Source organism: Bombina bombina, chromosome 6 (assembly GCF_027579735.1).
Source record: "Bombina bombina isolate aBomBom1 chromosome 6, aBomBom1.pri, whole genome shotgun sequence".
In the NCBI taxonomy this organism is placed as follows: domain Eukaryota; kingdom Metazoa; phylum Chordata; class Amphibia; order Anura; family Bombinatoridae; genus Bombina; species Bombina bombina.
Window position 1 is genome coordinate 907,231,517 of NC_069504.1, and position 15,580 is coordinate 907,247,096.

General features: G+C 39.9%; 1 protein-coding gene across 2 annotated transcripts in view; it reads left to right on the forward strand.

Moving 5' to 3' along the window:
• Positions 1–15,580, forward strand: part of IGDCC4 (immunoglobulin superfamily DCC subclass member 4) — a 149,079-nt gene that overhangs the window by 63,225 nt on the left and 70,274 nt on the right. For both annotated transcript variants that reach the window (XM_053718539.1, XM_053718540.1), the window contains exon 2: positions 12,615–12,908. In XM_053718539.1, the coding sequence (XP_053574514.1) occupies positions 12,615–12,908 (294 nt within the window). The remainder of the gene's footprint in view (positions 1–12,614; positions 12,909–15,580) is intronic.

A 15,580-nucleotide genomic window follows, 5' to 3' on the forward strand; every position in this document is an offset into this window, starting at 1 on the left:
TAGGTATAATTATGAAATTCTTTCACGTAAAAGATGAACCAAAATTTTGGGTAATAATAAAAATAATTATAAAAGAATATATAAGAATATAAAAAATATTTTAAGATTAGTTACTATATTCTCATGGTAATATGAAGTAGGAATTTTAGCAGCCATTCTTATAATCCTGATTAATGTTAGGTATTATGGAAAATATAGGAGTTGTGCAGTGGTATAGCACTTACCCTGGAATAATTCAGTTTGATCTTGATTTCATTTTCAGATGGTTCAAATCCCATGTATGTTCTTATGTTTCTATATTTTACATATTATGTTATATTTCTATATTTGATTAGTCATGAGTAGTTTAGCAAATTTGATCCAGTTGATATTTTATTTATAGTATAATATTATAGATTCCTAAACTTGAACCAGTTATATTTTTTCCAACTCTGATGTAATGAGATCAGGTGATCGCTACGAAAATTATGACAACAATGTTCTTCCACCAAATCACTGACTATCTGGGCATTCAAAAAGGCAGAAAACAACGGACATGACAGCCTTAAAAAAGCTGGTATCATACCAGTGAAACGTACGTTGGATATTTTACAGGACTTATACAGACATTTGTTTCACTTTGTAAGGTTTCGCTGGAATACTGTTTATTTGTTGTTCAGCTGACCAGTTTTCACTGAGACTGGGCTTTACACACAAGAATGGTTAACTATATGCTATATTGTTACCTGGTGAATGCAGTCCGGAATAGCGTCTTTTGTTTTTAATACATTTTACTTGCACTTTAACCTTGTAACTCCAGAGTTTCCTTGAGAGCCGTGGGGCTATAAACCTGCCTGTGAATCCACTAACAGCTTAGTTATAGCTCATAGAAGTGTGAGTACCTAACCTAATGGGTTTGGTTTCATTGTTATATTATACTTCACTATTGTAATCCTTTCTCTTCCTCCCTGTGAGGTAACAAAGTTTACAACAATCAAGTATTTTTGGGACATTTTCATCAGCCCTTTTCACACTTAGGTTGGACGCCCCAACATATCCTTATTATTATGTTATAATTGCATGATTTGTATGGACAGTGGTTTATTTTAGATAATAGACATGTGGTACTTGGCAATCATGACTTTAGATCAGGGATATCAAGCCCTTTGTATCTGTAGTGCATGTCCGGACTTCCGAAACTGTAAGTGGATCTTCGGGGGGTTAGTGTTAGGTTTTCTAAAACTTTTTTGGGGTGTTTTCTTTTTTTTTTAGAGTACTGTGTTTTGGGCATTCTTAAAAGAGCTAAATGTCTTTTAAGGGCAATGAAAAAGAGCTGAATACAAAACTTGTAATGGCAGCGCTATGGAAATCCCATGCAAAAACTTTATTTTTTTTGAGTGCGGGGCTGACGTTGCGTTACAGGCTAAAAGGCTTGCGGTACAGCTATACCGACAAGACTCGTAATGACTGCGTTGAAATTGCTTTTTTTTTCAGCATTAAAACACGAACGCAAAACTCGTAATCTAGGTGACAGTTAACAATAATGGATTTTCAACAGCTGTTTAAATGTACAGTTTTAACTGTTAAAGGGACAGACGACACCAACATTTTATGATAGATAACACCTTCACTACCCATTCCCTAGCTTTGCACAACCAACATTGTTATATTAATATACTTTAGACCATTTAAACCTCTAAATTTATGTCTGTTTTTAATCCACTACAGATAGTCAATAGGAATGCAAGGGACGCCATTTTGAAAAGGCTCCCTTGCATTGAAGAATCAGTATACGGCGGCGACAGTATGAAGAGGATGCTCCGTAGTGGATGTCTTCAGGATGGAACCACTCTGGAACACCGGGATGAAGATAGAAGATGCTGCCTGGATGAAGATAAAAGACGCCGCCTGGATGAAGACTTCTCGCTGCCTGGATGTCCGGACTTCAGAAATTGTAAGTGGATCGTCGGGGGTTAGAGTTAGGTTTTTTAAACTTTTTTTGGGTGGGTTTCTTTTTAGATTAGGGTTTTGGGCATTCTTAAAAGAGCTAAATGTCTTTTAAGGGCAATGAAAAAGATCTTAATGCCCTTTTAAGGGCAATGCCCATACAAATGCCCTTTTCAGGGCAATGGGTAGCTTAGGTTTATTTTTAGAGTTAGGTTTTTTATTTTGGTGGTGGGTTTTACTGTTGGGGGGGTCTTTGTATTTTTTTTACAGGGAAAATAGATGATTTCTTTAGGGCAATGCCCTACAAATGTCCCTTTTAAGGACTATTGGTAGTTTATTGTAGGCTAGGGTTTTTTTATTTTGAGGGGATTTTTTATTTTTATAGGGCTATTAGATTATAGTAGTTTTTATTTTGGATAATTTAGTTTGTTAATTTTCGTAATTTAGTGTTTGTTATTTTTTGTACTTTTTGTAATTGTAGATTAATTTTTTTTAGTAGGGTTAGGTTTTTAATGTGTAATTTAATTAATTTAATTTGTAGTTATTTTAATTTTAGTATAATAGTAATGTTAGTTTAATATATAGTTTAAATTTAGTTATTTTTTTATTATTTTTTTTATAGATTTTTATTAAGATACTGGAAAAGACAATAAAGTAGCATATTTAAATACACAGCATGGAAATCATGGAACAAGGTTACAACAAGGCTTACATATCTGAAAGCTTGAATACCAAGTGTTTGGGCCTTGCTGGCTGACATTGTCTTCTCCATTGAACAGTATGTTAACATGAGTAACTATAAACATGGTTTCAACATTAAAATCGTTTCATAACCTAACTCATGGTCCTTTTAGTTTTTTACATTTTATTAAGGCTTGACTACACATGATGCGACTGATCATAGTATGTATCAGATGGAAAGAGAAAAGAAGAAAGGAAAGGGAAAAGAAAGGTAGGGGTTGTTTGGGGAAAAAAAAAAAAAAAAAAAAAAAAGGATTAAGAGGGAGTGGGGTTGTTGACTCTCGGCAAAGCTTCAATGAATTATATTTTTTTCTGCCAGAGCGCCATCATCATCTCGAAAATTTCCAGCTGATGTGTTTTTAAAAAGTGGTATCTTTCTAGTGAAAGGAGGTCAGAAACTGTCCCTCTCCACTCCTCTAAAGAGGGGGCTGTTTGAGATTTCCAATGTTTTGGTATGAGTTTTTTTGCTGCAGTGAGCATAATTAACAGTAGGGGCTGTTTGCCTATCCCCATTACCTTAGGGAGATTAAGAAATAGGAGTAAATGTGGGTTATGTGGGATCTCAATCCCTAGGATTTCGGCTATTTCTGACAGAACGTCGGGCCAGAAGTTCTGCAGGTTAGGGCAGGACCACCAGATGTGGAGAAGAGATCCTCCCTCCCCACATCCCCTCCAGCATGTGCTGCTTAGTGAGGGAAAAATCTTGTGGAGGCGCCAGGGAGTTAAATACCACCTACATAGAAGTTTCAGATGAATCTCCTGGATTGATGCTGAGACCGAAGACCTTTTAATTAGTCTAAAGGCTCTCAGCCAAGTCTCTTTCTCTATCTCGCAATCCAAATCTTTTTTCCAGGAGTATGTGTATGAGGGAAGATCTGATGTCTCTGAGTTGAGCAATATCTTATATAGTTTAGAAATTAAGTGTGTCGGGGGAGTCTTAGAGATGCAGAGGGTCTCAAAAGCCGTGAGTTCCCTACCGAGAGCTTCTTTGTTTTTATGGTGTGAGATAAAGTGTACAAGCTGGTGGTGATGAAGCCAAGAGGAGAAAATCTCCCCATGGATTTCTTCTAACTCAAGATGTGTCCTGAGCCTACCGTCTTTAGAAAGAAAGTGGGCCGATCCTTCCCTCAGACTGTATGACTGTAGTTTAGTAAAGGCTAAATGGCAGTATGGTAAATCTTTGTGTTCTAGAATAGGAGTGAGAGGGGCAACTAGCGAAGATATGTGCGTACTAGTGGATACTAGCTTATCCCATTCCGATAGAACCCCTGCTGAGATATGGTATTTTTCAGTTATCTTGGGTCTCTTTGGGCGAGGCGTCCATGCCAACGTTGCTAAATTGTTGGTTTTAAAAATTTGTCTATCAATGTGTATCCATGCTTTGTCATTTGAGTTGTGTGCCCATTCTACTATATGTTGAAGGGTGATTGCGAGTTTGTAAGAGTGTAGGCTTGGGGCTCCCAAGCCACCATTGTCCCTAGATAGATACATAGTTTTTTTCGGGATTCTAGGCCTAGCGCCGTCCCAGATATATTGGTCAAAAGCTTTTTGTAATTGGGTTATGTATCCATCAGGAAGCTGTATCGGAAGGGTTTGGAACAAGTATAAGACACGAGGTAGGACATTCATCTTTAAAACCCCTATTCTCCCTAGCCACGAAAGTTTTTTGTTTTTCCAGACAGAGAGGTCTCTAATTATTTCATTTTTTTTTTTTTTTTTTTTTTTTTTTTTTTTTTTACGTTTTAAAGAATTTTTATTGGTAGAAATAAAGGAAATATACAGGGAACAAGGAGACGCAGCTCCAATCCGACAATATCAAGTTTACAATAATGACAAGTGGGGGTCTGCGTCAGAAAAATAAATTAAAAAAACAAAAAACCAAAAATAGAAACATAATTTCAACACTTACAGAGTACTATGAGCAGATATGACCTGTCAAGCCTTGATTCATGGCTGACAAGTCTAAGATCAGGGGGGGGGGTCTGAAGGGCTGGTCGTACACCAGATTCTCTAAGAGGAAGAAGGGAGGGAGTTGAAAAGGAGGTAAGGAAGTAGGGGAAGTGGTATGAGGAAGAGTGTGAGGAGGGGATTATGGATCATCAATCGAAGGATGTGTTTATGTTAGGTAGTCTATAGTCGTAAGGGGGATATGGGCGTGGGGCTAAGTGTCTTGTGCAGTTACGTTAGGTCTCCAGTCTGTGTTTTGAGACTCCTTCCAGTCAGCCCAAATCATTTCAAACAGGTCAGATTTATTTAATTTATAGAAAATATCTTTTTCCATTGTATAAATGTATGCCATATTATTGCAGATCATTGCCCAACTTGGGGCTCGTTCCTTCTTCCAGGTGCATGCAACAGAGTACTTTACAGTCATGAAAAAGTAAATGCAGAAATACGCATGGTTTTTAGGTAGTGAATGGAGATTTAAATGAAGGAGGGCTGAGTCAGCTAGCCTGGGAAGCCTAATACCCATGCCCTGTAGGACCGAAAAGCATTTTAACCATAGAGGCTGGATCGCGGGACACTCCCACCATATGTGTAGCGCGTTACCCCTAAGACCACAATTTCTCCAACACTTGGGGGACACCTCCGGAAATATTTTCGCCAACCTAGTGGGTACATAGTACCAATGAGTGAGGAGTTTGAAATAAGTTTCATAAAACGTAGTGCAATGTATAGCTTTCTGGGTCAGGGAAAAAGCTCGTTCCCACTCCTCCGGGGAGGCGTGCTTACCTATTAGCGTCTCCCATCGGGTAAGATGGCAAGGAGTCTCCGGGTCTTGGGATCCCCCAAGTAACTTATAATGGACTGAGAGAGGCCTACTCAGCCTATCCCCTCTTGTCCAGATGGACTCCCAGAGAGTCAAAGGTCTGTCTAGGGTAGGCTTAAAACCCCAACTGCTTAAAAAACTCTTGATCCTCTGGTATTCAAAAGATAGATACTGTGGTACCTGGGTCTCGGCACCGATCTGTGTTAATGGTTTGAAAGAGCTTCGAGGGGACGTGGACCAAAGGTCCGCTATATTGTTAATACCTAGTTGAATCCATTTGTTAGGGTGAGAGTCTTGGAGGCCCGATAGGAGACCTGCCATGGAAGTGACTGGGGAGGGGTGCGGGGCCACGTGGGGGTGATGTCGTATTCTGTCCCAGAAGCTGAGGCAGTCACATACCACTGGGTTAGTTAAGGCAAGCTCTCTACGGCAATGTGGCGGGGTCCAAATTAAGTCCCTTAAGGCAATTTGATAGGGCAGCGAAGCCTGTTCAATGGATTTCCATTTGGCATCCGATGACTTTACCCCCCATTGAGACACATGGGTAAGCATTGCACCCTCGTAATACCGTATCACTGAGGGTGAGGCTATGCCTCCTAGAGATTTGGGAAGTTGGAGTACTCTATGTGCGACTCTAGGGGGTTTATCCAACCAGATAAATTTGGTAAACCCACTTTGGAACTGAAGGAGCAGATGCCTCGGTATTTTAATGGGCAGGCAGCGGAAGAGGTATGTCAGCTTAGGAAGGAAGGACATTTTCAACGCCGTGATCCTACCTAACCAGGAAACATGCTGGAGATTCCAGTCCTTCTGCAGAGAGCGGAGGGAAGTTAAGAGAGGGAGGTAGTTGTCTTTTATTATTTGGGGCAAGTTACTAGAGATCCTGACACCTAAGTGTAGGACAGAGTGTTCTGTCCACTCAAATTTATAAGACTCAACAAGAGGAGCTAATTGTGCCTTCGCAAATCCCTGCGTGTACACTTGAGTTTTTGACAAATTCAGCTTGTAGTGAGAATGGGCCCCGAAGGCGATGAGTATGTCGAGAAGCCTAGGAATCGCTTGATCAGGGTGTGATAGAAACAACGTTACATCGTCAGCGAAGAGTGCAATTTTATGCACAGTGCCCGACAAGGTGACTCCTTTTATTTGAGGATCAGTTCTGATCTGCTCAGCCAAGGGTTCTATGGAAAGGGCGAACAAGAGCGGCGAGAGGGGGCACCCCTGTCTGGTGCCATTCGTGATAGGAAAGAGAGAGGAGCGAAAGCCCAGACCACATACAGAAGCAGTAGGAGTGGAGTATAGGGCTTGGATGGCCGTTATAAAATCGGGGGGAAAATGAAATCTCTTAAGGACCGCCCAGAGGTAGTGCCATCTAACCCGGTCGAACGCCTTCTCGGCGTCAAGAGAGATGACCGCCAGCGGCCTACGAAGGCGTGAGGCAGAGGTGAGTATATTGAGAAGGCGTCTCGTGTTGTCCGGACCCTCTCGGAGGGGAACGAATCCCACCTGGTCCGAGTCGATAAGGGAAGGAAGTAACTTAGCAAGACGATTGGCGAGTATCTTTGAGTAAAACTTGATGTCCGTATTTATCAAAGAGATAGGCCTGTAACTCGCACAAAGTGATGGGTCTTTGTCCGGTTTGAGAATGGTGACAATGCTGGCTTCTAAGAATTCACTCTTAAAGTGACCCTCTTCCCTAGCCAGATTATAGAATTTTAGAAGCAATGGGGCAAGTTCTTGAGCATAAGCCTTGTAGAAATGCGCCGGGTAACCGTCAGGGCCCGGGGACTTAAAGGACTTTGCGTTCCTAATGACTCTCAAGACTTCTTGTAGAGAAAAGGGAGAGCTTAAAGCATCTCTTTGTTCAGAGGCGAGCATAGGGAGCGACATTGTCTTAAGGTAAGTTTCCAGAACCTCCTGAGAGGAAGATCTAGTAGGCTCGGCAGTAGCTATGTTATAAAGCTTGGCGTAGTAATCGGCAAACGCCTTACCTATCTGGGACGGGATTTGGAGAAGAGAGCCTGAGGAATGTATGGAATGAATTCGAGAGGCCCCTAGTCTGTTCCTAATCTTGTTTGCCAATAGGGTATCAGCTTTGTTGCCTTTGCAGTAAAATAAGTGCTTAAGCTTGGTGAGGTTAAATTGAGTTCTGCGCAGTTCAAGCCTAGCTATGTGATCCTTAATCTCAATAATTTGAGATGTAGTCTCTGCTGTGACTGCGCCTCTGTTGCATGCCTCTAGATGTCGCAACTTAATGTGGGCTTGTGAGAGGGTGAGACCTGCCTGCTTTCTGAGATGTGTTTGTTTAGTGATAAGAAGGCCTCTAATGGTAGCTTTAGCTGCGCCCCAAAGTGTGTCGTCCCTAACCGTGAGATTGTCATTAGTTTGAATAAATTGGGCAATATTCTTGCGTAGTTCCTCTCTAAAGGGTATATCCTCTAAGATCTGGTGGGGCAATCTCCATTTTGGTCTAATATGGGTAGTGTTTGAGGATATTATGTCGGCCTGTACTAGGTCATGGTCAGACCAGGCGCAAAGGGAGATTTTGGTTCTCTGAACTAAGTCTAGGGAGTCAGCTGTGGAGAAAATGTAGTCAAGCCTTGAGTATAGCTTATGGGGGTGCGAGAAGTGGGTGTAGTCGTAATCCTTGGGATGCAGGGCTCTCCATATATCATAAAGACCCGAGGCCGACATCATTTGTCTAAATCTGAGTGATAGATGTTTTGCTGGGGTGGGTGTTACGTCAAGAGAATTAGATCTTCTGTCTAATAAATGGTCCCAGACCATGTTAAAGTCACCCGCTATGAGGACTCTCCCCTGTTGAACTTGGGAGAGAACATGGAGAGTGTGTTTGAGATAATTATTTCATTTTTTATGGTGTTGTAATTGAGTTTATACAGGTCTTGAGAAGTTGGTGTGAGATAAATCCCTAAATATTTCAGTTTGTGATGCGCTATTGGAATGTGGTGGAGGCTGCTTAAATGTTGTTAAATTTAGTTATTTTTTTTATTTCCCAGGTTTTATTTATTTTAAGATAGGGATCTTGTAATTTTAAGTTAATGGGTTGTTAAGTTTAGGGGTTAATAGTTTAATTTAGATTTTGGCGATGTGGCGGGTTGGCGGTTTAGGGGTTAATAGGTTTATTTAGTGGTAGTGATGTGGGAGGCCAGAGGTTTAGGGGTTAATAACTTTATTTAGTGGCGGCGATGTCGGGGAGTGGCGGAATAGGGGTTAATATCTTTATTATAGTGTGGGCGATGTTGGGGTGCAGGGAAATAGGGGTTAATAACTTTAGTATAGTGGCGGCGATATCTTGAGCGGCAGATTAGGGGTTATTATATTTATTTAGGTGGCGGCAATGTCGGGAGCGGCAGATTAGGGGTTAATAAGTTTATGTAGGTGTCGGCGATGTTGGGGGCAGCATATTAGGGGTGTTTAGACGTGGGGTTTATGTTAGGGTGTTAGGTTTAAACGTAACTTTTTTTTTCCCCATAGGCATCAATAGGGTTGCGTTATGGAGCTTTTCATTCCGTGATTGCAGGTGTTAGGTTTTTTTCTAACACTCTCTCCCCATTGATGTCTATGGGGAAAGCGTGCATGAGCATGTCAAAGCAGCGCTTGTTTTTGTGCGGGATGGAGCTCATCGTACCATTTTGTTGCGTTCATTTCTTACCCTCTTTAGCGCAAAACTTGTAATCTAGGTGTGTGTTAACGTGCATGTCATTGTTAATGTATTAACCCCTATGTACCAGTATCACATATATCAGTGGTTTAACACATTGAGACAATGGCCTCTATTTAACAAGCTCCGTAAGGAGCTTGATGGCCCCTGTTTCTGGCGAGTCTTCAGACTCGCCAGAAACAGCAGTTATGAAGCAGCGGTCACAAAGACCGCTGCTCCATAACCTGTCCGCCTGCTCTGAGCCAGCGGACAGACATCACCGGAAATCAACCCGATCGAGTACGATCGGGTTGATTGACACCCGAGTCTGCAGGGGGCGGCGTTGCACCAGCAGCTCTTGTGAGCTGCTGGTGCAATGCTGAATATGGCGAGCGTATTGCTCGCCGTATTCAGCGACGTCCGACAGACCTTGATAACTTGGGGCCAATTACTTATATAACAACAGTTTAACCCATTCCTTCCATTAACACATATGACAGTGGCTGACCTCTATGATTTTACTATTGCTATATGTGTTACTGGCACAAAGGGGTTAAACAGTTGCTTTATGTGTTATTAGTTATGAAGCTTACATAATTGAACTTTGTTTAAATTGGCACAAATTAGCTAACACGGAGAGCAGGTTTAATTAATTTGTATTTAATATATTATTTGTACTATAGGCTATTTTTTACATCATTAGAATATTTGTATATATATTTTTGTTAAATTTAGAATTTATTTAATACTCTGTATTTATTTGAGGTTGTGGAATCTTAAACCTTTTGCTATAAAGAACTGAATATATTGAAGTGTTTGTGTGTTGTAGAAGGATAGTGAAATGTAAAGATTTAAGTTTATTTAAAATCACTTACACTATTTTGCACTCAGTATTGTTAATATATACAGTCTTTGTATGTGTTAGATTTATAATGTGGAGCTGTATATGGGGAGAATAGGAGGGGCACTAGTTTCCCCAGAATAATGTCTGGCCCCCATGTGACCCCCAACTGTGATCACACCTGGTTTTCACACCACCGTTCTGCCCAGGTTCACCTCAACTCTCCCAAGGCATGCCCAGCCCCTTCCAACGCAGCCCCGCCCATAAAGAACCAGGGGGGCCTCAGGGAAGAGCCCGCCCCGTATTTTCTTTCAGGAGACATCACAGGATTTCCCATAATTGTGTGCACTGAAGTCTGGTGAATCATTATGTAATCTTGCTAGACACAGTGCAAATTCACAGTGGCACCTATACTCAAATTATTATCATTATTATTTTTTATATATCATCACAATGAATGAAATATGAGATAAAGGTGGTGAAGTAGAGTGGTTTACAGGTTCCAGAACTCTATTGTAGGACTTGAGTATGGACCTAACAAGAAACATTAAGTGCTGTTATTAGAAGTTGAATATAAAAAGTTAGTAAGAGAGAAAGACTCAGGTGTGCTAAATTCAGGTCTTCACATATTGGGGCCACACTAGCTTCCTCACCCCTTAGACTTTTATAAGGCACACTAAAGAAATCCTTTTCTATTTATCACAAGCACACTAATCCAAAACTGAGCTAAAGCCGAAGGTGTGTTAGGAATACTTGACATTCCTACGTTCTTTAATTAGAAGAAAATATTTTTATTTTTAGATATTTATCTTTGGATAGATATGTATAAATAGTTTTTTGCAAAAATATATATCTATATATAAACTTGTGCGCATGTTACAAGTTGAAAGTAAACAAAATTTGCGATTGTATGTTTAGCGTGAGTAAATACTGCATACAGTGTAAGTGGAATTTATATATATATACACACACAGACACTTTGGAGCCCCTTCCAATTAAATACCTCAAAACTTGAAAAATATTTTTAAATAAATTTTAATGTTTTACTATGTATTTTCTGTAAATATTTTACATTCCAATGTTCTTCACTTAGAATTTTTAAATATATATTTACATATATATATTTAGATATATCTTTATATATATATCTATCTATATATTCATATAGATATTTAGTTATGGATGTATATGTTACAAATAATTATGAGAGATATATAGAAATATATATTTAAAAATAAAAATAACATTTTATTCTATGTGAAGAACCTTTGGGTTTAACACAATGGGGTCAATTTATCAAGCTCTGTATGGAGCTTGATGCCCCTTGCTTCAGGCTCGCCGGTAACAGAAGTTATGAAGCAGTGGTCTAAAGACCATTAATTAATTGTAATTAATTGTAGTTAGTTTAGGTAATTCATTTAATGATAGAGTAGTGTTAGGTGTAATTGTAACTTAGGTTAGGATTTATTTTACAGGTAATTTTGTATTTATTTTAGCTAGGAAACTATTGTACCTAGTTAAAATAAATGCAAAGTTGCCTGTAAAATAAAAATAAACCCTGAGATAGCTACAATGTAATTATTAGTTATATTGTAGCTAGCTTAGGGTTTATTTTATAGGTATTTAGTTTTATATAGGAATAATTTAGTTAATAATAGTAATTTTATTTAGATGTATTTAAATTATATTTAAGTTGGGGGGGTGTTAGGGTTAGACTTAGATTTAGGGGTTAATATATTTATTATAGTTGCGGCGACGTTGGCGGTGGCAGATTAGGGGTTAATAAGTGTAGTTAGGTGGCGGCGACATTGGGGGCGGCAGAGTAGGGGTTAATAAATAAAATGTAGGTGTCGGCGATGTTGGGGGCAGCAGATTAGGGGTTCATAGGGATAATGTAGGTGGCGGCGGTGTCCGGAGCGGCAGATTAGGGGTAAATAATATAAATCAGGTGTCGGTGATGTTGGGGACGGCAGATTAGGGGTTAATAAATGTAAGATTAGGGGTGTTTAGACTCAGGGTTCATGTTAGGGTGTTAGGTGTAGACATAAAATGTGTTTCCCCATAGGAATCAATGGGGCTGCGTTAGAAGCTGAACGCTGCTTTTTTGCAGGTGTTAGTTTTTTTTTCAGCCTGCTCTCCCCCATTGATTCCTATGGGGAAATCGTGCACAAGCACGTTTAGCCAGCTCACCGCTACCATAAGCAGCGCTGGTATTACAGTGAGATGTGGAGCAAAATTTTGCTCTCCGCTCACTTTTCTGAGGCTAACGCCGGATTTGTAAAAACCTGTAATACCAGCGTTGTCTTAAGTGAGCGGTGAGAAAAAAATGCTCGTTAGCCCCGCAAGCCTTACGAACAAAAACTCGTAATCTAAGCGATAATATGGTCATATTTTGCCTAAGCCAGTCACCAACTTACAAGGTGTCCCAATGTTGACTAATCCTAACACTACAATGTGGTGCCTTTCTGGGCTGTAACATTCCTGCTTTTACTATGCATCTAAGAATGAGCCTCTCTGGCTTTATATACACTTCCAATGTACTATAATGAGAGCACCTGAGCAACCCAGTTGCCATTATGTGTGATTTACGTCAGTTTGTTTTTATATTGGTCTGTAGAACCACAGTTTTTGTTCCAGATCTTCACCTAAAAATGAACTTTTCTTTCCCTTTGCAGGACACAACATCTCCCTAGACTTCGACTGCCACTCAAAGCCCATACAAGCTATCCTTCTTCCTGGTGAAGGTGCTATATTCCACTGTGACTTGGACAGTTCTGATGGACCCTTTAATGTCACCTGGATGAAGGATGGAGAGCAGCTGGACAGTGAAGGACCCCTGACTGTCTTACCAAATGGATCACTGGTTTTATCACAGAATGACATAGACAGTATTGAGGGGAATTATAGCTGCACATCGCAGACCACCTTTGGAACTATCATGGGTAGAACTGGCACAGTCAGACTGGCAAGTGGGTCACAAAGCATCTCAGTACAGCTACAATACATATGTTAAGATATTATTTTTTGTTCTTGATCATTCTGAACTTGAGCAACCTTTATATTGTAGTATTAGTAAATGAAGAACCCAGAATATTAGAAAAAGGGTACCAAAATAAACATACCAGGCTATTGGACAATTATCCTCGACAAACAGGGATTGTAGAACAAATTTTTACTTAAACATGTGGATAAACCCTCCTTGTCTATCAGACAAATCAACAATCACAGAAGGAGCACAAATTTATACCCTTGAGATGGCAGCTAAATGTAGTCATATTGTTGCCCTTTTGTTTTTGCCACCATTTAAGGAACAAAAAAATGCCCTTACATGAGAGTGGGGTTTGTTACATAGGGCTCGATTTATCAAGCCATGGCGGACAGGGCTTACATATGTGCTCCTGCCCGCCCCAGCTCGCCTCTGGCGGGCAGCAACCCGCTTGCGGTATTCAGCATTGCATGTGAGCACTATTTTGCGCTTGTGTGCAACACCGCCCCCTGCCCGCGCACAGCCAATCACACACGGGCAGAAGCTGTCAATCTCTCCAGTCGGACAAGACCAGGGAGATTGAAATTCTCCACCTAAGAGGTGGAGAGGAGGTTAGGGAAGGGTCTGATGACTGCTGCTTGATAAATAGCGAGGCAGAGGCCTTGATAAATCGAGCTCATAGTTTGATACAATGGAAACAAGGGAGAGAGAATGGCACATGGTCGAAATATGATGGCATAAATCTAGAGTAGGGATAACCAAAGGAAGAGAGTAAGGAACAGAAAGGAGAACAAATGGCACAAAGGATAGTACATTATGTTTGATTATCATGGTAGAAGGCAACTTAATTTACAAATGTTGTGTCCCGAGAGGGTGTACAACTAATAATTTATCTAGTGTAGACAAAAATGATTAGTACTATATATCAATATGCATTTTATAAGGAAACAGAAAAACAATAGTTCTTTACCTTTTTTTGTCATTTGAAATAGCAGTTTTTTCTGTTGTATACCTATACATAACATTTAATGACTTAAGTACTGTACTGTTTATAGAAAATCTATGCAAACAAAAGGTTTAGGAAGGTTTAGAAAAAATCACATTCCCAGTCTATGTGCGTGTGTGTGTGTGGAACAGATAGGTACAATCTCACTGTGTATAGAGAAATAAGTAGGATTTTGTGTAAATATATAGAGATAAGCTAATGAGGTTTGCTCTCCTTGCAAACGCTGTCCATTTATTTTGGGTTGTGGTTTCATACACCATTTAATATACAAAAATAAACCTAAAGGTGTAATTCCCACACATTGTAAATTCTGCAGCTGGTATAACAATACATTAACGGGAAACCAATTTTACAGTACACTACCGCTTCAATCAGAAGCCTTCTTCAAAAACTATATAACAGCAATAACTGCAATCTTTAACTAGTGGGGGTTACTAAATTTGAAATTATAATAAAAATAGAAAAATACGACATCTTGATGATACTCACTTGAAGCCTTTAAATAATATTAAATTTCAGTTCCATTAGACAAAAGTAAAACCTTTTTAATATTATAAAAATATAATAACCAACAAGCACCCTGCTAATTAAAATCACAAGTGTTAGACATATACAAAACAAATGCTCCTCCACATTAACTCCCACAACTAGCAACCATAATATTCCATATAACAAAGTCCATCAATGCATGTGTAGGACGGTGCCAGTTTTAAACTTCTGCTGTTTGCCCATTTCTGAAAATCTTCCAACTGTTCCCTAGATACTACTTATTACTGATAAGAGTCTTACTAAAAACCTAAATATTATTATTCCATAGTACTGGCTACAAAGGGAACTGAGGAAAATGAGGGATAATCAGAGAGGGAAGATGCAGAGAAAAGGATGGGGAGAATTAACCCCTTAAGACTATTGGACGTAGGTACTTTGCCTGGCATACCCTTTTGACGTAGTTTCTACGAACAACCTTCTGGTTCTTGCTGTGGTCCTCTGTGTCACTGTCTGTTTTGGCTTGCGGTAATGCCGTTTAAGGAGGGAGACAGGTAGGCAGCGCATCTCAGGGGGAAGGAGGAAGGTGAGGGTTCCGTATGCTACAGAAAATAAACTATTAGGCGAGAGGGAGAAGGGCTACACGGCAAAGGGTTTTATGAGAGTGGAGAGCAGACAGCTGCAAGTACCAAAGATGGCGGGGATCATTGGAAGGGTTAGAAAGCTGTTTGGGAGGTATCAGGGAGGTGGGAGGGTAAGGGGGAATCCTACACTGCAGAAAATATATATTTTTTTAATGTCTTCCAATACCTAAAATGGTGGTAACCAGTGAGGGTAATCTCTACAATTTAGCTAAAATTTATTTTACACGCTACCCCTTCACTACCAGAAATACTAGAAGTGTAGTGCACAGCTGCAATTAGCGGCATTCTAATTACCAAAAACTATGGCAAAACCATGCATGTTGGCTATTTCTGAACAAAGGGGATTACAGAGAAGCTTTTACAACCATTTTTGTTATGACTGCACAAGCAGTATGTAAACAATTTCAGTGAGAAACCCAAAGTTTGTGAAACATTTTATCAAAATGGGCCTAGGTCAACACCTTGGGTTGTCTACTAAAAAACAAAATATAGGGCTAGATTACAAGTGAGGCACAAACA